The sequence below is a fragment of the Pistacia vera genome, unplaced genomic scaffold (assembly GCF_008641045.1).
Source record: "Pistacia vera cultivar Batoury unplaced genomic scaffold, PisVer_v2 Contig873, whole genome shotgun sequence".
In the NCBI taxonomy this organism is placed as follows: Eukaryota; Viridiplantae; Streptophyta; class Magnoliopsida; order Sapindales; family Anacardiaceae; genus Pistacia; species Pistacia vera.
Window position 1 is genome coordinate 395,768 of NW_022196749.1, and position 24,625 is coordinate 420,392.

Genomic DNA, 24,625 nt, shown 5'->3' on the forward strand with positions numbered 1-24,625 from the left:
ACATAAGCTTTATGATGATTGATGTCACTTGTAACTGTTAGACAATTGTTTAAATCCCTTAATCTATTCAATTAAAAAATTTATATCAGCCATGTTTTTTTATGAGCTAACAGTTTTAAATTTTAAATTCACTAAAGATCGGGCCTAGGAGATGATTACAAAACAGCTGAGCACTGGCTAATAATTATAAAAACGAAATAAACAATTGTCAGGTCAATTTAGAACTTAATAACAAACAAAATGACTAGAAAAATGTAACCCTTTCAGAAAGGAAAAGTCATCCATTAATTATTATTAAGGTCAATACTCCAATTTAATAAACTCAAAAAAAAAAAAAAAAAAAAAATATCATCTATTGTAATTACCACACATCCAAAGGCAATAAATTTGACATAAATGGTAACAATCAAAGCTTCAACCCATTTTATTAACCAAATCAAATAAAAATGAAACTTTTATAGCTGGCTAAACTCAACTTAGTAAAGTTTAAGTTACAGGAAAATACTATTAACTTTTTCAAAAATCGATAAAAACCTCAGCAAAGATTCATCCAAAACTTACTTCAAATTCTGTAAGAGCCCCCCCTAAAAAGAAGATTATCAATATAAAAACAAAATTAATGAGGTTTACTTAGGTTTTTCAACCAAAAAAAAAAAAAAAAGAATAAAATTATAAAGACATATTTAACCTTTTTTCAGGGATGATAGGGTTTATTGGGGGCTCTAGTTTCGAACCAAAGAAAGAGATTTCTGAATTATTAAAAAAATTATAGGAATATTAACGTTGAGTAGAAAGTGAGTAATTACTTGCTTGGAGCAAACTGTTTGTATTGTTAAGAGTTTTAATTTAAAAAAAAAAAAAAGAAATCACACATGGCGAGTGCGCAAATTCATAGTTGCCAGATAGAGTAAATTAATTTGTCAATTGTAGAAAGACTCAGAGAGTTTTTCTCTTTCTCCAAGAGCCCCGAAAGAAACCGCTCTTGGTTTTGCAATAGCACGTGTCAGTGATCTATTTGATACACAATGTCATAAATTCCACTATTTCCACACTCACCCCACGATTCTTGGGCCTCTCTGAGAGTCCTAGGAGCCAAATCGCCCCAACATCCGAGTAGGAAATTCGAACACTCGCTGTGTCATGCCGACACTTGTCCATAACAATCTTTTCTCGTAACTTTAGGTTCTGTTCTGATCCTCTAACGGAGGTCAACACATGTTAGTTTGATTCACCCTGACAATTGTCTCTTTCTCCAAGAGAATACCCAGATTTTTTATTGCAATCGCGACTACACTTAGAAATATGCTTTAAGAAAACCACCAAGCTGTTTTGGTGTACTCAGAAGCGCTCCATGTTTCCTTAAATAAGAGGTTGTACTCCCTAAAATCACTTCCAGCTTTCCATAATAGACATCTCTACAAAAGAATTTATAGCTTTTTTCTCTCTTCTCCCTTTCTCCTCCTCATTATAGATCAAAACAAGTAAGTTCTATTTATAGTTTGCTTTTTATTCTTGTTTTTTTCATGTTCTATATCACTATACATGTGTGTTTGAAAGAATCTTGCCATCGGGTTGATCTCAATCTGTGTTGTAATTATTGTCTCATGCTTCATCTGGGTTTGCTTCATTCTCGCGATGATCTTAATTTGATCTTAATTCGTTTCAAGTTTGGAATTATTATTCTCCTTTGTCTTGATTATTATAATAGTTCTTCCTTTTATGTGTGTGATCTTCTAACTGACCAGCTCAAATCTGCTGATCTAGGAGAAACTAAGAGCGGAGGAACCCTAGGACGGTTGAAGAAGATAGAAGATGGGAAGGGGAAAGATTGTGATCCGGAGGATTGACAATTCGACCAGTAGGCAAGTGACTTTCTCGAAAAGAAGAAACGGGTTGCTGAAGAAAGCGAGAGAGCTATCGATTCTTTGTGATGCAGAAGTGGGGCTAATTATCTTCTCCAGCACCAGCAAGCTCTATGAATATTCAAGCACTAGGTTAGATATCTCTCTCTTTCCCTCTCCCTCTTCCAGTTATTGCATATCATCCATCTGGTTTAAAGTTATTCTGGTTTTCTTGAATATATATACAGATTCACTTGCTCTTTCTCTCTATTTATTATGCCTTTATTGCTTTCCTTTTCTTTTTCTTCAACTTTTGACTGAGATTTGAAGTGAGATACTTGTATTAATAGGATTCAAGTTAGTGTCGGTGTTGCATCAAGGTTACATAAAATATGGTTGCCACCTTGGATTCTTAGAAAATATATGGTTTGCTTCTTGAAGGGTCAGAGGACTGAAGTTGCTCATGCTGCAGATGTCATTACTTTTTATAGACTAGGTTTTCTCTATGCTATCAACAGATTTAAAGGATGATTCCATCTCTAGCTTGATAGTTTAATACATACACCTTTTCTTGGATGTGTATAACTTTAAAGTTAATTATCTATATTAATCCAAAGTATATACGGTCAGAGTGGTGGAGGTTATAAAATGTGAGTGGTTTGCACCATTCAACTAGGTAAAGGAAACGAATAATTAGACTGCTGATTGGAGATTATTGCCTCGAAGATTGAATCATGTATATTGTATTTTTGGAAGAAAATAGAAAAGAAATGATTCTCCTTTTGATACTTTTATTCTACATAACGCTCATTCTTTCAGAAATAATACAAGCCAAACAAAAATAAGCGTGAGAACGTTTTACCAGCATTTGAGTACGACTTTGAATGTTGAAGGCATCTGCGAAACTGATGTTGAATAAAGAAGAAATGAGCGTTATGCAAAATAAGAAGTGATTCTAGTTTTGATCTTCTTTATTCAACTTCAGTTTGGCATAAGCCTTGAATATTCAAAGTCGTACTCAAGTGCTTGTAAAACGCTCTCTCTTTTTCTCAATAAACGGGGGGAAACACTTTGCACGGATGAGGGGATCTTTCACAAAACTTTCCCAGAAGAGTATTCCATGAACTTGTGTGGCTTTTTTAGGAGTTTCAGAGTATTGCAATGACGGATTTGCATAGAGTCTTGCCTGTCTTTGCTCTTCAGTGCGTTTTGTTCTTGGGAATGGCCTTGAACTTGTGTGGCACTTTTAGTAGTTTCAGAAGTACCAAGGCTTTTTCTATTTGAGCCGTTTATTCTCTGTCTTCTGAGTATTGCCGTACATGTATATATATAGTAATATAGATATATGGTTAAATCTTTGTTTTATTTTCTATCTACTTCTAGATGGTACAACATTGATATATATACAAGTTTTAGAAAAGAAAACAATAGAATTTCCTTGGTCCCCAAAAGCTTTCACACTTCCATGCATTATTTAGGCAAACCTGCACGAACGTTTATGTGGTTGTCACATGAAACTCGTAAAAGTTTGGACCAGTGTTTCTCTAACCTTGAACTTGTAAGAGAGGATTTGAGTAGGCAAGTAAACCTAATTTTCATATTCTTACAAGGATTTAGTTCTTCCATTTACTTAGATTCGAGTACTTAATAATATATAGTGACTCTAAATCTGATATTTTATTCGTGTTAAGGGTTTATCTATGTATAGCCCTTTTTAGATATATTTTGCAAGACATGTATGCTAGATGAGGAAATTAGAAGCTAAAGAAACACATTTGTGTGGCATATATGTTGGTTTAAAGTATGAGTAATATTATATATATAAAATGTGTAAACAAAGATTTTCATACAAATTGACTGTCATTACTCTTATATTGTCATGTCATTCAACTTTTATATTGCATATTTATTGCGTTAACTTTTCTTGTGAATTCATCCCATTACTTTGTATGTAAATCTTGGGATACAAACTTTCTATGTGATGCCTTACTCTTAAAATAGTTGTATGTTCTATGGTCGGTTGCGTGTGATTATTTCATACTGTGATCACATCAAAGCCCCTAAGTTTTAAATCTTTTTCTCCTATAGGAATATATAATCTGTATTTTATTCAACTTAAAGCTCTTTTCTAATTATTTAATAGACTAGGGTTGTCTTCTTATATGAGCTTTTTACATAAATAAATAAAATCTTGTGATTGGTAATTACGAAATAAGAATATAATAGACAAGTAAATCTCAACCATTAATAAGTGAAAATGCACACGTGTTATCAAATCTTGAAAGTTAAAGAAAACTCACATAAGGAGAGGATATTGATACTTAATTAATTCGACTAATCACGAGATTATATAATATTATACCTTCCATTTTTGTAAACATTATATATAATCTTATAAAAATTTCCCTAAAATATAATAGAGATTATCTTCTTTAGGGGATCCAAAAAAATAAATTAAAATAATTATAGACAGAAAGTCTATAGTATCAACACTATACCAACATTAGTGGTATCATGCCAATAGATGCATATCATATTGATATAAGATAGATAAATTTTTTTATAGATGGCATAAATATATTGGTTTATGGTATAATTATCTAATAACTCCATAACATTCTAATTTATTTTTTATTATACATCACACAAGTTTGTATTTCAAGTCTGTGTTACTCCTGATAAGTTATCAATTAAATTATCACTTCAATAATGAAATAGTATGATGATTAATATTATGAATTTGTGTCATATCCTATACAATAAAGATTAAATAAATGTTATATTACATAGTAAATTATAAAATTATTATTATATAATACGAATCATTTGTGTAATTCAAATTCTATAATGTTTTTGAAAGAGTTTTGATTTTTATGAATGTCTCAAATCGCTCAAAACACCAAGCATCATGCTTAAACACTGGCACATGACCTGAAATTTGAGGAACCCTACACATCTGCCACTGAATTATGAAATAAGAAACAAGATGCATGTTGCATTGTTCTATATATATTGTTAAAAGGCTTTTGAGTGCATCCCTCTCGGCTCTCACTTGGTTATGGCCAATCTTTCCTCAAAAGATACAATAGATATACGTTTAGTCACCTTATTATTGTTTGCATGGGGATCGACTCCTCGTTTTCCTCCAAAACAGGACAATTCACATACCAAAAATAAGAATTTCTGCACTCAGTGGTTAGATTTGGTCTGTCCAAAATCATTACAGATAAATAGTGAACCTTTATCATGAAAAATTTCTTAGATATGGTGATAGCACATTATATATTCATTTATTCTGGTTAAGCGATACAAAAAAACCTCTCAAGATTAATATGTAGAACACCCTCCGTTCCTTCATCACCCAGTAATTCTTGGAAATTAAATAAATTTTTTTTTTTTTAATTCCACCTGGTACATTTTAATGGTTTTCAGTTGAAATTTGTTATCAATCCATCATTTCAGTCGCTTAATTTTCTACTTTTTAATGGTTTTCTGGATTTTGCAAAATATTCTTTGAAAATTTGTTCTTAAGTCAATCTTCTTAGTTTGCGTACTTAAAAATCTGGGTTGTATTATTTACCAGCATATTTTCATTTAATGTATTCTTAGTTAACTCCAAAACAAAGTCAAAAGTGTTTAATAAAAGTAATTGGAACACTTTTCTCAAACTAGCAAGTAGTTTTTCTTTTAATATTAATTATTATCATAGCTGGAAGAAACTTTCATTGACTGAAATACTTACAATATCTAAGGTGTGACTTCTAGCAATACATGTTAATATTTACGTTGTTGAACCATTTTGTAGTGAATTAAGGGGGTATGAATTTTTTTTTCTTTTCCCCCCATAAGTTCACTAATTTAAAGGAAACCCTACCCTATATATCTTGGTGCATGAAGGAGATGATTGTAAGATCCGTTTAATTTACAACTTTAAATGAAATCCTCGAACTCTTGAATCCAACTTTTTATGTTGTTTGCATGAAAGATCTCTGCTTATATTTTCTGTTAGACCCCATAGTTTTTACTATTTAGCTAATCAATCGCTGTAAACAAACAAAAATGTCCATGCTTGCATTTTCTTCTTCAACTCTTCATAAAGCACCATATAGAACGGCTTTCTTACATCTTTTTTATTAACACTGTGTGCTTAAGGACACTCCATGTGTTCTTCTGGCATGTTTCCATGCAGCATATCGAATGAGTTGTGTAATGTAGTTCAAGCGTATCTTCGTCAAGATATGTCATTTCTTGCTTGGTTGACAGGTTTTCAAAAGACTTTTCAAAATTGCTCATTTAGGCTAATTTCCAAAAACCACAAAGCATATGTAACAATGATATGTCGAGTCTGTTAACCGGGCAGCTAATTTCGATGGACTTCCTTGAGGCAAGCAGGTGGCGTCGAAGAACCTCCATAGCCCGGCGCAATCTGTGTCCGGTAGGAAACAGTACACCAACTAGGATGCTTGTTAGTATTTTGTTTGAATTATAACACCGGTTCCCGTAGTTGGAAACGTGGGCGTCGGAGCAGTTTTAATTTCTGATGGTGCTAGTATAGAACATGCATGCATCAATAACACCACAAGTAGAAAACTCTTTGATTTCAATTTTGGTGTTGATATAAAAAGAACAAAAGTTGCACCACACGGAATATAACTTGTATGATGAACTCAGTGGGGATTGTTCATCCATTCTAATATGATCATACTTGCTTGTTCATCTATTTTCATAATGTTGATACCTTCTAGTTCAAGTTATCCATTCTAGTTTGCTCAGACCTTGGCCTAGTCATTATACTTACAACCTACTCATGACCTAGCTTGGTCATCTAGTTATTTTGTTCATAACCAATGTGATCTACTCATAGCTAGTCATCCATTTTAATTTCCTCAGACCTCGATTAACTATTTTGACCTAATAATACCTTATATGTTCTTCCATTTTGACTTATATACACTGAGTATTATACAATGCACAATATATGATCTAAAATGTGTTGACAAGGTGATCATAAAACTCTTTTACGCTCAAATCAATACGATGTTTTTCATGAACTTGTAGAGAAAATAGTGTTAAAAAATACTGGAATCAAAGGAAAAATCAGTATGTCTTAGGATGCATAATTATTTCTCTTTCTAGGAAGAAAAGAATATTCTCTCAAGAAGTAAGAGAAAAGTTTAGAGAGAGAGAAAGCCCTTTTTCCATAACGAGGTTGTTCTTTATGTGACCAAGAGTAGATAGACTATCTTATACATGTGGCAAATATGTAGATATATTGCAAATGTGGCAGCATGCATAAAAGTAAATTGGTTGTCGCTATGCTTGGCATTGATTTTTATACCCCAATAATGTTCTCAGTATTATTACTATTATTGCACCGCTTATGCAATTTTTGTCTTATGTGAGATATATCAATTATGATATGTGTCGTCATTGTTAAGTTATCACTTAACATCTATTATTACTATTATTGTATCACTTATTGATTGCATTTTATGTGACTTTATGCAAGGTATACCACTAGGGTGAAATCCTCTTAAGAGATAAACTCACCATCTAACTTTGATGATAAGTTGAGATTGTCCAATGGTATAAATATATGTATTGTCATTGTCTTACCATTCTACCTAAAAGCTTAAGCTAATAGGTATAAGTTTAATATTTTGTTGATATCTTCAAACTCACATGAAACTTTTTTTTTTTTTTTTGTTGTCTAATTGAAATGTAGGGATTTGGACTTGTGTGACCTTTGATATCAAGTTAAGTGTATATATATTGCCACTTATACAAACTAACTGCAACTATCAGCCTTACTAACTTCCTAATAACAGTCAACTAACTTGGCATGTATTTAGTTTCAAAGTAACTAACTTAACAACTAATTCAATACTTCATTTTTCGACACGACTCAACAAGAAGGGTTCATGTTTGATTTCAAAAGATTTGCTTTATCATGTCTAACCTCGAAAGTCTTTGCATGTCTGTCTAACTTGGAGGTCTTTCCTAGAGGATCTCTTCTAAGTGGCTGTGCATGGCGGTCTCCTTGAATAGTGTTTAGGGTCTCCTGAAACAGTGTTTACTTAAGCATCACTGACCCCCCATAGAAATTGCTACTCGAATGTGTTTCTCCAAAGGTATTCACATGATTAACTCTCCTGGGCTTGGCCTCATCATCTTTATCTGTTTTGTTTCGCTCTTACTTTGTCTAGTAATCTGTTTGGGCTAGCTCGGAGTCATACCTGATCCAGTGTCACGGACTTGGATAAGCTAAAAATTTTGGTCTTTTCAAGTCCAAGTCTGAAGAATGACCTGCTCTTGCCCGGGCCTGGTCATCCATTTTGACCCACCCATGGATCATCTAACCATCCATTTCGATGTGCTAAAGACCATGGTCTGGTTATATACTATAACGTATTTGCCTAGTCGTCTATTTGATCTCTCCTTACTTGGTCATTCATTTGACATGCTCATACTTGGTTTGGTCATGACTTCACCTCAAACAATAGTCATGGTCAAAGGATGCTATTCAGATGGTCAACCATGACTCTCCAGTCAGCAAATAGGGTTGAAGGTAGAGAAACAATAGAAAGAGAATTTAGATATAGATAGACAAAAGCCTCTTACTAGATGGTCCTCAATTTTCAGATGCCAAAACACTAGACAGAGTTCTTGCTTTTCATAACATTGAATAGTTTGGTAAACTTAAAGGCAACAAGTATATAATTATGGTTCAATTAAGTCACAACTTTTTTTATTATATGAATTTTGATTTTCTCTTCTTACTATTTATTTTTTAGGACAAATTTCCGACTATATTCAATACCTTGAGAGAGAAATTAAATTTTATCTTGTACCTTCTGAACTTTCTCTTAAAATAATTTTGTTGTTCATACTGGTTTATAGAATAATGTTACACGTCCAAAACAATCGAAATTCTGATTATAGGCTGATGGTCATACTATTTAACATTGTCTTGTCATAGCATTTGTCACATTATCTCTTCGTTTATTGTTAATACTATATAGACTCTTACATTCACATAAATATTAAACTGTCATATTGATTTTATAAATAATTTGATTCTTAACATGTTACTAAACTATATGACTGTATGAGATGGCTGCTGTATGACACTGTTTCAACTTTTCCAAAGGTTTTCTTGTATAGAACGAAGGTGCTCAATGAGTCATATAATTACAATATTGTTTTGCTTTTGCACAAGTTCTTTACTCTGTCATAGCACTGGTGATTATTTGCAAAAGTAGTTTATAGTAATGTTTAAAGTCGTTTTGGCAGCATGACATCTGTTATTGAACGCTACAGCAAACTAAAACAGGAACAAAATCAGCTGCTCAACCCTGCTTCAGAAGTCAAGGTACGTGTTTGCCAACTAATATAAGATTGACATCTTAATTCCAGAATAGAAGCTAATCCCCTAAATAGAAAAAGGAACAAAATTATGACTTTCTAGCATCACCCAAAATGTTAAAATCTCGAGCTTCTATTCATTGGATTCAATATCATTTTGATCATATACAACCTGGCTGAACTTCATCAAGCCATACTATCATGCGATGTGATCTAATTTTTCATATGGTATAAACAAAAAGATGCCACAAAGAGATAGCTCTGAAGTACAAAAAATGAACAATTTACCTAAGAAAAATTTTTTTAATAGAAGTTTGCCTATATTTGCCATGCTATGATTACAGCCCATGCAATGCAGTTGTAGTTCTTGCTGTGCCTAGGAACTTCAAAATAAATGAACTTCTATTTTCTACCTCAACTTATTTTTTGTTTGAGATGCAGTGATTAGTACTAGAAATAGAAGATCGTTAGTCTGCTAATGCACAGGCAGTAGTTTAGTCACAATACAAAATTTGCTACAATGCAAAAGAATTCCTTTGTTGATGTTGAACTTTCAAGGCATCATAGCAATTCAAGCAAATATGGCGCTCAATGAGGGATTGAGTGTTCCCATCTGTAGAACCTATCCCTATCATTAACTTCATCTTTCAAGAGATTTTCATCTACTTCTTTACAGTTTGCAACCACTTTATTATTATAAGTCTGATATCTAAAAGGGGAAAAAGTGGTACACAAGAAATGCAAAAGAAACTTACCGGCAAAATTTGAAATAGAAGTTTGCAACCAGCTGCTGTAACTTTCAGTAGCATATTCATGAGGGCCTCATAGAACAGTATTTTGCCACAGCACCCTAACTTGCTCAACTAACCCTCAAGTTTTGAAGCATGGATTGGATCCCACGCCTTGCTATACCCAATCCCTTCAGCACCATAACCATCTTGGTTTTTCTACCACTTGATGTCTTTATTTTTTCTCCTTCCAGTCGTCTATGTCTATCTTGACCTTGGTCCTTAGAAAATGAAGAAAATTTTCTAAGTTCACGAACTCTTAACTTAAACAATAATAAAGTAGGAAAAATACAGAAATTTGGTCTCATTTGTGAGGCAAAGTTAGTTTCAGACATAATCACAGTTTCAAACATAATAAAGTTTAATACTCCCCCAATCCAAATGTAAAGGCATCAAAGATGGGATCATCTTCTACTGAAGACTTTGATAGAACAGTAAATCTCTTTCAGGATATGAATCAGTTGATGACCATATGGAGTCAATTGAACATTTGGACATCACATATTAAGCAATGGCTGTCATAACTCGTAAGCATGTTTTCTAGGTTTATAATCCACTTAGGTCTTGATTGAAAATTGTTGAAGCTGAAGAAGCGTAATACTAAGCTTCAGAGTTGAGCAGCAACTGCTGTAAGGATATCCCCAAGCTCATGGAAGAAAAGCAGCAGTACCTGACTTCTATACAAAAAGAACTGGAAGATAGCCTAAATCCTCTCTTGGAAATGGACGGTACACCAGTATAGCAGAATATAGATTATTAGCAAGAATTGGAGAGAGCATTTTGTGCCAGGCCTTGGAGGAGGTAAAGAGGCTTAATTGGGACAGTATCAAACTATCAGCTTTTTCCCGGATTCAGTACAAGTCTGAGACAAAGGAAGAAGATACAGAGTCTACATACAGCTGATGGTCATTGAGTTGAGATCCAATAATAATAAGAATCTCTGCCCTTCCTTCAAAATTTTCAGGACATGTACAACAACCGCTCAGAGAACAGATGAACATATATATATATAATACAAACCGCATGAGTCATTAAAATAGAGAGACAACAGATATTTTGGTAGTCAAAAGAAGCCCAATGACCAGAAATAAAACTTCCCACAACTTTCACAACCAAAATCTTGATGCCTGTAAAACATACACAACATGCCAAATGCAATGCAATCCCAGAAGTGAATAGTTTGCAAACCCATAATTTTCCNTTAGTTTCAGACATAACCACAGTTTCAAACATCATAAAGTTTAATACTCCCTCAATCCAAATGTAAAGGCATCAAAGATGGGATCATCTTCTACTGAAGACATTGATAGAACAGTAAATCTCTTTCAGGATATGAATCAGTTGATGACCATATGAAGTCAATTGAACATTTGGACATCACATATTAAGCAATGGCTGTCATAACTCGTAAGCATGTTTTCTAGGTTTATAATCCACTTAGGTCTTGATTGAAAATTGTTGAAGCTGAAGAAGCGTAATACTAAGCTTCAGAGTTGAGCAGCAACTGCTGTAAGGATATCCCCAAGCTCATGGAAGAAAAGCAGCAGTACCTGACTTCTACACAAAAAGAACTGGAAGACAGCCTAAATCCTCTCTTGGAAATGGAGGGTACACCAGTATAGCAGAATATAGATTATTAGCAAGAATTGGAGAGAGCATTTTGTGCCAGGCCTTGGAGGAGGTAAAGAGGCTTAATTGGGACAGTATCAAACTATCAGCTTTTTCCCGGATTCAGTACAAGTCTGAGACAAAGGAAGAAGATACAGAGTCTACATACAGCTGATGGTCATTGAGTTGAGATCCAATAATAATAAGAATCTCTGCCCTTCCTTCAAAATTTTCAGGACATGTACAACAACCGCTCAGAGAACAGATGAACATATATATATATAATACAAACCGCATGAGTCATTAAAATAGAGAGACAACAGATATTTTGGTAGTCAAAAGAAGCCCAATGACCAGAAATAAAACTTCCCGCAACTTTCACAACCAAAATCTTGATGCCTGTAAAACATACACAACATGCCAAATGCAATGCAATCCCAGAAGTGAATAGTTTGCAAACCCATAATTTTCCTACTGTAATGAAGTCCAACCAACAACAAAACATTGACAACTGTGTATGACTTGTCAGCAAATTATAAGAGCCTGAAAGAACTGTATCCTGTAACCCCTCAGGGTATCTCAGATAGAAGATACCAGTAGAAATCAAGTTACATTAACAAGATACAATTCCTTCATCATCAAAATGTTTCATAAATAATATATTTTAAAGAAAATGTCATTCATTGAACACAAGGAACAACCATTTGGATTTATAAAACCATTGTGCTGAAAGTAGACAATGCATTTTTCTCCAAGCCAACAATAAACTAGTTGGGAAGTAAACAATGTAGTGGTTATGAGACCACCCACCAACTGTTGCTTAGGAGGTCCACAATTCAACATGCTTTCTGGATTGCATCCTCCAAAAAAGTTTGGCCTTTACACTGCCAAATGCAGGATATCTGCAAACAACAAAGGACTTGTGTTCATAGCTTTCTAAATAAGCAGCCCTTGAGATGGCATTTCGATAATTGAAATGTCATCTCGAGTATGTGACAATCCCAAGTCATTATCAAATCCCCCTACCTAAAGTAGACAACATTCACTCATGATTGCTTTGATCCATTCTGCAGGTTCTCTCTGTTTGGTCCATTGCAACTACTTGCCAACTGCCACTTCCTACAATCATGTAGAAGGTTAGAAGTCACCATCAGCCCTTGGACCTAGCTCTATCACTAGACATCTATTCGACCATCAATGACCTCATGTAGGTCAGTATGTGACTACTCGGGGCATTAATAATTTTCCCCTAATTACATATCGATTTCTACTCAATATGTCAACAGTTTTATTCTAATCAAAACAGAAATCTTAAGCTTGTCAGAACTATAGAACTGTTAGTTGCATCATTAAGGCTCACCAGTAATATTTAAACTCTAATATCACCTCTTCACTTGCATTGCTGAACTTGGTTTCCAAATTTGTGACATGGATCTAAACTTCCACATGTTGATCCAGACATAAGCCTTACTTGCATGCAATAATTTAACTAATTTATCACAATATACCAAGAAACACAAAGATCAAAAAACCCCTAGATCCATAAGCAACCATCTCAGAATATACTAATGTTCTTGTTGTAGCAGCCATATCTAAAAACCCAACCTCTGTTAATAGAGCAAAGAATTATAAGCGTCTTGTTTCTCCAAGAGATAAAGAAGGGAGTGGGTTTACAACCATCGTATCACCTACCTAGAGCACATAAGAAAAAGCTAGAAGCTCAAAAACCAATAATAAGGAATAAACTAGTATCGATGCAAGACCAAGAAGCCTTCCAAGTTGAGATGCCAATCAAAGCCACACGTAGTAATAATCATGTCACCTAATAAAAGATAAGAATATTAGGGATGGCAAAAGTTCAAGGGTTGTGGCCCCTACCCCTATTCCTCGTCTATAGAAACAAGGGCAAGCTCCACATAGCTAGTTTTCCTGTGTTGGTGTCAGCACAGGACACAGTTGTTAAGAGGCACAAAAGAGTGCTAGATTGTGAGTCCTTGTTTTCGTGGCACCTAGGCAACAAGAATACGATGATATAGTTTGGTTCGTATATGAGTAAATTTCAGGGTTTTTCGGTTAAATCACTGTTTGTGATGAGGCACAAAAGAGTGCTAGATTGTGACTTTGGCATAGTAGTTGACGACTAGAGTGCTAGATTATGACTTTGGCATAGTCGTTGAGTCCTTGTTTCCATTGCTCATAGGCAACAAGAATACAATGATACAGTTTGGTTGGTATTTGGGTAAAATGTATTACGTTGTATCAAAAAAAAAAAAAAAAAAAAAAATCATTGTACTATGTCTAAGCCCCCATCTTCCCCAACCGCCAACCAAGCAAGCAAAGGCCATCCCCAGTCCTTAGCTCAACCTTCAAATAAGTGTCCCTTGCAAAATGTTGCATCAAATAGGTTTGTCCCAAGGGAAAAAAAGGGTTTTCAGAGGGCGACAAAAAGTTCACATTGTACAAATGGTGACTTGCATTTCGTAGAAGATTTTGCAATGAAGCAAAAGGTTTTGAAATGTGTCGAAAGATCCAAAACATGATAGAAGCCTTCAGAAGGTTCTAGGAGGGTGCGAAAGTTTCCGCAAGGTTAAGCAATGTTGTAGAAGATTCCATCAGGCCCTAAGACTTGGAGATAGAGTGTCCTAGAAGTCTCTAGGGCCTTGGAAAAGGTTATGGACAAATCAAGAGACATAAGGAAGGATAGGGAACTCTAGGACACTCTCGAACATGGTACAAGGCTTTTAAAGGTTATGGAAGGTTTCAACACATTCTTGTACTTTTCCTCTATCTTCTAACACACCCCGAGAACTCATCTGCCACTCAAAAACCCTTTGTTTCGTAAGGGAGGAACCTATAGGATGTTATAAAATACCAACACGTAAATAAAATATTATCATGGTAAGGATCAATATAAAGAGTAAGTTAAAAACAAAAAAATCATATTAGTTATATAAATATTCATGAGAATAACCTACCTTTGACAAGTATCTCCAACTACAATATATATATATATATATATATATATATATATAGAGAGAGAGAGAGAGAGAGAGAGAGAGAGAGAGAGAGAGAGAGAATTGGCTCTACTGTGTCTAATATAGTAATATCAAAGGTCAAAGACTTGCCTACTACCTAAAAAACTAACTTCTTAAGTAATGCTGTTTACCCACCTTGATAAGCAGAAGATCCAAGCTATTTATATATCTAACTAGGGCTTGCAACATTAATCCCTACCTATTCATGTGACGCTCTAATCATAGTCAACACGAACCATGGTCAGCCCGAATCACCTTTGGTCAGTCCCACCCTACCTGGATCCTTTTTAGGCACCTTTGTCACAATCAACAATTACCATAACAGGTCCAAATTACCCTTGGTTAGTCCCACCTAGCTTAACTAGAACTTTTATAGGCATTGATATGGATTACAAACATTACCGTCACCAACTTTTGTGACAGCCTCCTCACAATTAGCACTAACTAGTCCAAATTACCCATGGTCAGACGATATATATGAAAACCTAGGCCAACTCTAATACTGCTCGTCACAGTTCGACCACTTGCCAACAACCAAAAACTAGTATATTAGTTGACATCGCTTATAAACTCAAGATCCAACCATTTTTATCTAATCACATAGAATTCAACATAACAAAGTATTGTCTAAGAATCGTGTAAAGCCTTCTTTCACATTTATCATTCACAAGGAAATGAAAAACAATAAATATTGAGAATAAAGAAAAAGAGAAGGTGTAAAGCCTCTTCCAAGATTTAAAATCAAAAATGGAAATAATAGAAATAATAGAAATAATAGAAAGAAAGACACATGTGGACAATATACAAAAAGATAGATATAATACACCAAAAATACTTGTAGCCAAGCAACCCATAAGCCTAATTTGGTAGGCAAACCCAAAAGGCTCAACTCAAAGTTCAATAGATATCTCGAGTGCCTTGACTTAAAGATAAAACTGAGATTTGTTGAGGTTAGGCTTTATCATGCCTATTTGTCAAAACCTTACCAAGAGCAAAAAGAATTAAAAAAAAAAAAAAAAACCTTACCAAGAGCAAAAAGAATTAAAAAAAAAAAAAAAAAAAAAACACTTAGTACTGTGGTAAGTGAGTGAATGAGCATGTACCACAAGAAAAAACGCAAGATTGGTTATATCTTTCCCATATATGTTTATCTTATTTTCCTTGATGGCAAAGATTCAACAAATCTATTTGTTAAGGTCAGGCTTTATCATGCCTTATTGCAACAACGTAACCAAGACCAAAAAGAATAAAAAAGTTCAAACCTAGTTTTCCAAACATTCATATCTTCTTCCTCAACTTCTTGAATTTCTCTCCTATATCATATTAGCTTTAAAATATTGCTTTCTTATTTTATGTTTATTATTTTACTTGCTAGTTTTGGCAAAGGGAGGCTGCCAACTTGAGGCAACAGCTACAAGGCTTACAAGAATGCCACAGGTAGAACCACTAGTTACTCAGTGTATAACTATCACTTCTTCCATGTATAATAAAGCAAGAAAAATTCTTATGGATCTAATTCTTATGAATGCATAATTATGTTATAATACAAAAAATAAATAATTAAAGAGAAGTGAAATTGGTAATAGTATTTACAACAAACACAAAAAAGAATAGAGAACATGATATGTAGGGACAATATCAACAATACCACATTTTTTACACGATTGGGACATTGCTTTTTTATCATTCCACTAAATCAACCATTGAGATTAAATTTAAAATGCAAATTTAATGCACCTAAAAAATGACATATGTTAAATGCAATCTCAATAATCCAACATAGTTTGACTTGACAATTGACAACTAGAGTCACAAATTGTGTAAACCTTATATGATCTGAACTTAGTATGGATATCCAATATAGGTATTCTTGACTTTCAGTGCCCAAAAGTAATCTCTATATCTAGCCTTTTTGGATAAAAGTCTCAAGAAGATGGTATAAACTCCATTATTCATTCAATTTATCAAAACTTGCTCCAGGTTTTATCCATGCATCATTTTAAAACATGGAGAAAAGATTTATCCATCCGTAGGTTGAGTTAATGATAGGAGAAAATTCATGCTTCCACAATAATGATCTAAAGATTCAAAAACTAGTAAATAACAAACATTTACAAAGAAAGAATTGTAAATTAATGGTAGGCAAGAATGTGACATTTACACAACTAGAGTACAAATTTATGACATAAGAAAATAGGGACTTGCTATTTAATGGTTAAGACCATGTGAAATACCCCAACATATATCACATGAACTAATAAAAATATTTCAGTGTTATTTTATAGCATACCAAACATTTCACTTTGATTTATGCAGACAACTGATGGGAGAAGAACTTTCTGGTTTAAGTGTCAAAGAGTTGCAGAATCTGGAAAACCAACTAGAAATGAGTTTGAAGGGTGTCCGGGTGAAAAAGGTAAAATAAACTCAAGGCAATTGTGATATCATTCAACAATGGTTAGGATAATCCATATATATAGAGAAATAAATTCATCTTTTGTTCTCTGTAGGAACAAATTTTAACTGATGAGATCAAAGAACTCAACCACAAGGTTTCCTCAAACGATGATTATAATTTTGTTGAGATTTTTATTATGGGCTAATTCCATGTTACCTGATCTCATTGAGTTTACTGCAGGGAAGTCTCATTCATCAAGAGAATTTAGAACTCTATAAGAAGGTAAACATCCTCCACCAAGAAAATAAAGAACTGCAAAAGAAGGTACTGATCTAGAGAGCTGTACTAACGATTTAAAAAAATCTCATCACCATTTCATTATTGAACCTGCTTTTCATACCTCAATTTCAGTATACATGCCTTATTCTACAAACTGCCACACTCCCACTCAACACACTGCTTGCTAGCTTAAACCTATGGCCTCCCATGAGCACCCCTGATACCACAAAATTTCAAGGCCTCTGAAATACATTATTAAGTTTGTATAAGTGAGTTTTTCTTATTAGCTATGCTTAAGCAAAAGGTTTGGGTCTCAGGTTTATGGATCAAGAAATGTAAATGCAGCAAACAGGATTTCCCAGCCTCCATACACTATCAGCAATGGGTACGAATCACACCCACCTCTCCGTCTCCAGTTAAGCCAGCCCCAGCCTCAAAAAAATGAGACACCACCAAAATCAATGCAACTGGGGTAAAGTTTTTCCTTGATACAGTTGTAAGTAATATATAATTTATGTTTAATAAGTTTATTAATTTAATTCAACCCTGCACATTGTTTTTCAATATTTGCAACAGACTGCAGCTGCATTAACAAAAATTTGACAACTGTGGAAGCACATCACTCCTTACTCTATCAATAACTTGCCCCACAGTTCAAAAGTCAAGCTTGATCAGTAAGCTTCTGATACTAAATACAAGTAAAATTAAGCTGCAGGATCAACAGATTTAGTGTGCAATATTCTATGAAACAAGCTCTATTTATTACTGTAGAACAATCTGCCAAACCCAATATCTTTGTAAATTTTATGCAATAATGGGAAAGAATGTGTCAGGTCTTACACTAACTTTTATTAAAAGGTGTTGTTATGATTGATACTGCTAAAGTTGTAGTACCTATATGGTTTTAATGAAGGTTCGCCAGCATTCCAGAAAACCTGATCTACGTTGCTGTAAACACATTAGCCAAAAATTCATCACTAGTAATTACATATTCAAGAAAACTGCAATGCATGCGACGGGTCATTCACATAGCGCATCTCTAAAGGCTTATTTTTCATCTCCTAGTACAGACACTTATAAAATAATTGTAAAATTTCAATATGATAAACTTAATGAAAGATACTAAACTAACATGATAGCAATAAGATTAAGTGGATAGCTAAGTACATACAAATGCAAACCAGATCAAACAAGGCATGCCTAATTCATAACTTACGCAAAAAACAACACACAATGAGTACAACTAATTTAACATAATGAGCAAAACAAATTGAGAAGCAAGATGAGAACCCCAACTGTACAACGTAGGAAGATGGCTAGAAACAAAATGTCATGCAACAATGACATAAAGACAGGATGAAGAATAAATGTCAAAGATATCTTATAAATCACTGCACAAGATTTATAAGATTTCCAATACTGCCATACCTAGTTCATTGGGGATCTAACAAATAACTTGACATAAATGTAAGCTGTCGCAGACAGGAAATATCTGGTAAATAGACAACCAAGGACTAGAACCTCAGGCTCCATCACCCTTACGCATTCTTAATTACCCAAAACAGCTTATATGTACTTTGCATTGTAAATGGTGTCCAAGATATCCTTTTATCACTTCAAAAAATTTATTAGATTTTTGATGTTGTCATATGTAGTTCTCAGGGATGCATCAAAAAACTACATTGTTTATGTGAGCTCTTGCAGACAGGAGATCTCTGGTAGGTGGAAAAACCAAAGATCAGAACCTCAAGGTTTGGAATCCTTTCACTTTCTATGTGTGCAACATAGCATATAAGTGCTTTGCTGGGTTTGTCCAAGATATCTTATAATAACTGTTGACAATATTACGTTAATTTAGGGTTTTTTCCTTTATTGTATATTTGTTTTAATTAGGGCTATAATTAAGGCTGTAAAATAGGCTTTTATTTTTCTGAATATTATATTTTTCCTAGTTTAGAATATTCCTATTTTAAAACTCTTGTATACCAGGCTTCCTTGTAACTTTCAGAATTAAGACAATAAGAATTATTCCATTCAGTCTTTTGTCTTCTCTCTCTGTCAACAATAACTACACAAGATTTTTAAAATTTTCGATGTTGGCATACCTAGTTTGCAGAATATATATGTGAGATCTTCAAGACAGAAGAACTCTGGTAGGTGGAAAAACCAAAAACCAGAGCTTTAAGCTTTGGCACCCTTTCTCTTTCTTAAGTATCCAATCCAGCATATTTGTGCTTTGCCCTGTAACACGTGCATTAGTCAGTACAAGCACTGAAAAGACCGTTATTTATGTCCTTTACATCCTTTTAAGTTCTTTACGCAGACCCCTTTCATGTCATTATCAGTAAAGAGTCAATGATTACACTCTGCCCCCATTTAGTATTTAAGGCCGTGAGAAGAAGGCAAGATAAAATGAGAAACTTCTAGCAGCTTATGAGTAGGATAGTTTGGCTGCAAGTATAAGGTGTCAGGAATAAAAGATATCAGAACCAAGAAGATGCTAACAAATCAACAGTTGAATACATCCAGAGAAAAACCTGAATTTCTAATGTGCTTTTCCACTCAAAAAACCAGATTCATGTGCGCTCACTAATGATGCACACAACATATAACTAAAAACAAACACGCTACACTAAATCACATCATATGTTGGCTACAATAAATAAATTAGTTGGATGCAGTGACCACTGCTAATTAATACAAGCGAACCAAGACTTCCAAGTTCAGACTATGAAATAACAGTAAGGTATGAAATAAAAGGGTGGGCCAGCGCTCTTATTCTAGTTCACAGAAAAATTTAATTTGGTTTTACAAGCTTTTGGCAGTGAGTTTATTCGTTTCACTACCATTGCAATTTGTCCAAAATTTGGATAGCCTACTTGTATCCAAACATTAAGACTAAAACAGTCTCACTTCACTCAGATACTTCTAGAAAGATTCAATATGAATAAGAATTTTCTGAAAAAGAGATCAAAAGAATCCTTTTCATCATCTTGTTCTGGTTTTTCAGAAGTATTTGTATTTTGTGATTTCCTGCAATAAACAGTTGGAACTGAATAATTGATGCTCTTACAGAGGTCAAAGGATAAACAAGTTTTGATTGGAAACTCTGAACACTTTAGGCACCAAAAATTACGGTAGAAGCTTCAAAAGTGAACACATGTCGTTCACCTTAAGTAAATGGACTTTATAACTATATCAGTAAATAGATTCTTATTCAATCAACAAGTGACCATTTGCCACAAACTGCCCAACCTACAGTATTGGTAGGATGATGGTTGTCCAAGTCAATATTTCAAAGTCACACTTCTAAAGAAAACACTAATCAAAATTACACAATCACTTTACAACACAGCTTTCATTATTAAATTACAACTTGACCCTAAAACATAAGCTATCAAGGGCCAAAACAATAATATTAAAACCTGTATGAGGCCACCTCATGTGTAACATAGATCAAACCCAACAATTTCAGGTAGAATAGACAAACTTACAAATATAGATGTCAATATAAGTGACATGAGAAATTTGAACTCAAAGCCTTTTAATGCAATATAAGTGATGCTTAAGAAGATATTTTAACACACAAGGAAAATTTTAATTGGGAAGTTGTTAAATTGTTTTGAGATTTAAATTAAATAATTGGTTTGAATGTAATGTTGATTCATCATTTAACAAGGTTCATGTTTACTGTTTAATCTGAATATGATAAACTCTAACATTTTTTTAATACCTTATCTGTTGTAATAGGAAGTTATAAAATATTACCATCAATTTTTGTATCTAAACCTCACAATAAGTGGTCAGTAGTCGCAGAAATGAAATATTACTATCAATAAGTGGTATAGGGTAGTTTGAAGTGTCATCATGAAAAGCAAAATATATATATATATATATATATATATAGAGAGAGAGAGAGAGAGAGAGAGAGAGAGAGAGAGAGAGAGTTGAGAACAACCTAAAAATTTCATAGATACGTTAATATATCTATTTTTTTTTTTCAAGCAGTGTGTATTAGTCTTACGATGTTTATCCCCTTGTTTTGGCTTATTGGCTTGTTGTTTCATTCTTAAGATAGCTTTATTGTTTATTGGAGTGTGATGGATAAGAAAAGAAACTTTGCTCTCTCATTGGTAATTTAGTAAATAAACCCAAACCGAACCATGCAACAATCATTTGTTTATAAGAACTAAAATTGGCGCATTATGTGGAATATGGCCAAAGTCGTGCATTGCCAACTCAAAACTAAACTTTTGACAACAGAAGGAAAAAAAATTAACCACTTATTACTTTCTACTTGAAAATTTAAACTATCAGTGACCTTATCAAAAGACAAAATGGTCAAATTAAATTTCATTTTTTACCTAGAAATTCATCGATCTTCCCTACATGTTCACCAAGATCTAATTAAAGCCTATTTCTATACTCTAAAAATTCAATAACCAGAAAGCATGCGGGAATCTCACATAGGTGGCCCCAAAAAGATTGAATCTTTGACCTCATAACTGAAACCAAGGGCTTTTACCACTAATAAGCATAGCCCATGGGGTACAAAAATTGAATTTGATTAATTCAACTTATAAGACTTTGGAACAATTAGAAAATTACAAAAAAATGGTTTACATGCCTTCATCTTATTCATAAAACCCTATAATTTCACATGCTTTTATTGCATCCCTGAAAAAGTAAGACTTTACTTTCTTCTCAAATATGCTTGGAATTTAATCTCTCCCACCAAAACTTAAAGTTGATATACTCAGGAAGTTTAATATCCTTTTAAAACTTGATAACTATTACGTTCTTGTTCCAACAATACATGAGAAAGGGTCTGCTAGTTGGTTGATATAACAAATATAAATTCAAATCTTCCTTCAAAGATCAGAGAGAAACAAATAGAACCAGATACATTACTCTCATTGAACATATCGATTCCAGAACACAGTTTAAAAATAAATATAAAAAGAAGAAGATGCCTAACCATTCACACAGGGTACATATACATAAGACACCTTTGATGACAATATTGGCTAACATATTATTAATAAAAAGATTTTGAAAATCAGCTTTATGAAACCAACATAAAAGAACTAAACATCCACGAACTTGATATGGTACTCGGCAAAAAATGTGGACCACATTTTGCCGATATCATTTGCTTAACATTTGCTACAAACAGTAGGTAGAACATGTGCTCAATTAACCATTAGATGGATTTAACCTAGCGGATATGGGTTTTCACTATATTATTAGACAGATTGTGTTTTTTACTATCCAAGATCCTCATTAGAACAGTAGAACAATCTACGGTAATTTTCATGCACAACAGCACAAGTATACTGATGTGATCAATGAATAAGTTAAAAGGTTATAACAAGCTTCAGTGATTACTAAAAAAAGTTTTGAATTCAAACTCTATGACTCTTTCAATAAGTATTTTATTTGATAAAATGCTTATATTGGTTGAAGAAGGATTTATAGAGCAATGACCATGTTTTCTACAGTATATCTATATGTGTATAGGTCCTGACCACTAAATAAACAAAAGATCAATATAGAGAGATCAGGACATTGTAAAATGGTCCTAAAAACAACAAAAACTAAGATAAACGCCCTTAATAAATTCATTAGTGCCTCAGAGTTGTAAACTATAAAGATACACTGCAAAATTCAAAGACACACTACTTCTCCTTTCAACAATACCTATAATTTAGACTTAGAAAACTTTCAGTAGCAAAACAAGAAAAATTCAGATGCAAATTATTAATCATATATTTTCTTTCCTGGACTGGTCCAGTAAAACTCAATAAGACACACTGACTTGAACTGTTAAAGAAAGATGATTTCTCTAATAAATGGGAAAGAGCATACATGGTGGTACTATTTCCTTTTTGTTTGTATCAAATAACATTGTTGTAAAATGGCTTAACCCTTAGGAATTACCAAAGATTGATTATGTAGAAGATAGCATTCTCATCCATGTTTTCAAACTGAAAGAAGTATCATTGAAATCCACCAATCACTCTCCAACAAATCCCTGAATTATACCACAGCACACAATTTTGATTCACAATTGTACACTCCATTATGAAATTATAGAAACTAAAATTACATTGTGCTCACAAACTTGAAACAATAATGTTGCAACAACAAAGTTAAGAAAAACAAATCTACTTTTCATGATAAAATCAATCCAACATTTCAAAACTACTTCAGCTTAAGGCCACTGGCCACTATAAGACAGTTTCTTCACAACTGAACCATAGGACTCAACTCGCTGCAATTCAAAGGCAAACCAAGTACATATGACATTTGGGAGGCTCAATCCATGAGAAAATGAAACAGTTAATAACTCATATAAACATCATCATGTTACTCCTTAAATTTAAAACAACAAATTCCGCACAACTACTTTATTTACACCGATTTCTTCTGCATTCAATTAAAATACAACCACAAATTAACGAAATATGAACGCGGAAAGGGCAAAATATAAATAAGTAAAAATACTTGAACAAGCATGAAACCATGGAAATCAGAAGAAGTAATGCAATAACAAAAGCGTAAAGCAGACATAAACACAAACATGGACATGCAATATAATACCTGAGCAAACGAACAGTTCAAAGATTCATCGTAGAAACGTCTACCATAGAGCGAGCAACAGAGAGAAAAACTGCACGAAAAACAAAGGCAAGAGAAAACACAGCAAAATATTAAGCATAGAAATCAAGTAAAAAGGAAGAAAGCAAGAATTGAACATAGTTGTTTAACAAACAAGAGAAAAACTTCAACTCAAGAAAAACAATCGGCATGAAAATCTCTTTTGGAACAATATGCATTACAGATAAAGAGGCCATGAATAATAAGATCTAGGGCAACTGAACGGAAAGAATTAGAATAGAGTGCATCAAAGTGAAGGATCAGGCAAAGTTTTTATTGGATCAGGCAAAGTTTTTATTGAGTTCAATATATAAAAATCGTCGTGTGTAGAGAGAGAAAAAATATCTAAGCCAACGTTCACGTCTGTGGATTAGAAAATCGGAGAAAGATTCTGTGTGGACAGTATTATAAGAAGGTGTCGATGTAGCTGGACAGCTGTCGAAGTGTGAGGTCCCGTAATAAGATTCTTCTGATCACTCGAGTATATACGATTCGTTTGTTTTATTATTGTGGGTACGATTTTGAGAATAGTATTAAATAGTTAAATAGAGTTATTATTATAAGAATAAGATTTAAAGAACATGGTTTCATTTGTTTCATTTTTGAGAACGTTATTATTAGTATTCTTAAAAAAGTTAAATAGTAAAATGT

The 24,625-nt window shown here is 33.5% G+C and overlaps 1 protein-coding gene and 1 long non-coding RNA gene across 8 annotated transcripts; one reads left to right on the forward strand and one right to left on the reverse strand.

The window, feature by feature from the left end:
• Positions 1 to 1,342: 1,342 nt before the first annotated feature.
• LOC116119100 (MADS-box transcription factor 23-like) lies at positions 1,343 to 19,319 on the forward strand. Of its 5 annotated transcripts, none has more exons than XR_004126319.1 (10): positions 1,343 to 1,481; positions 1,765 to 1,994; positions 9,135 to 9,213; positions 16,013 to 16,074; positions 16,954 to 17,053; positions 17,148 to 17,189; positions 17,276 to 17,317; positions 17,632 to 17,786; positions 17,891 to 17,988; positions 18,970 to 19,318. XR_004126319.1 is itself a non-coding variant. In XM_031405053.1 (9 exons), the coding sequence occupies exons 2-8, from the start codon at positions 1,813 to 1,815 to the stop codon at positions 17,788 to 17,790; spliced, it is 708 nt and encodes a 235-aa protein (XP_031260913.1). In that variant the 5' UTR covers positions 1,343 to 1,481; positions 1,765 to 1,812; the 3' UTR covers positions 17,791 to 17,810; positions 18,970 to 19,319. The 5 variants fall into 5 exon arrangements, 2 of the variants coding, with proteins under 2 accessions (XP_031260913.1, XP_031260912.1); XR_004126317.1 differs by having other exon boundaries at positions 17,276 to 17,359; positions 18,970 to 19,317; XR_004126318.1 differs by having other exon boundaries at positions 1,349 to 1,481; positions 1,746 to 1,994; positions 17,276 to 17,359.
• Positions 9,298 to 24,332, reverse strand: LOC116119101. Of its 3 annotated transcripts, XR_004126320.1 has the most exons (5): positions 23,918 to 24,332; positions 19,420 to 19,555; positions 12,629 to 12,721; positions 12,413 to 12,504; positions 9,298 to 10,215 (listed from the first exon to the last, which is right to left on the reverse strand). It is a non-coding gene; the product is annotated as an uncharacterized LOC116119101 (long non-coding RNA). The 3 variants fall into 3 exon arrangements; XR_004126321.1 differs by lacking the exon at positions 19,420 to 19,555; XR_004126322.1 differs by lacking the exons at positions 12,413 to 12,504; positions 12,629 to 12,721.
• Between the last annotated feature and the right edge of the window lie 293 nt (positions 24,333 to 24,625).

Bases quoted from the DNA above. Each gene is read 5' to 3' on its own strand.
- LOC116119100 (XM_031405052.1), top strand. From the start codon at position 1,813: ATGGGAAGGGGAAAGATTGTGATCCGGAGGATTGACAATTCGACCAGT. The intron at 17,190-17,275 runs GTTTCCTCAAAC...AGTTTACTGCAG, and splicing joins TCAAAGAACTCAACCACAAG to GGAAGTCTCATTCATCAAGA. The intron at 17,360-17,631 runs GTACTGATCTAG...TTTGGGTCTCAG, and splicing joins ATAAAGAACTGCAAAAGAAG to GTTTATGGATCAAGAAATGT.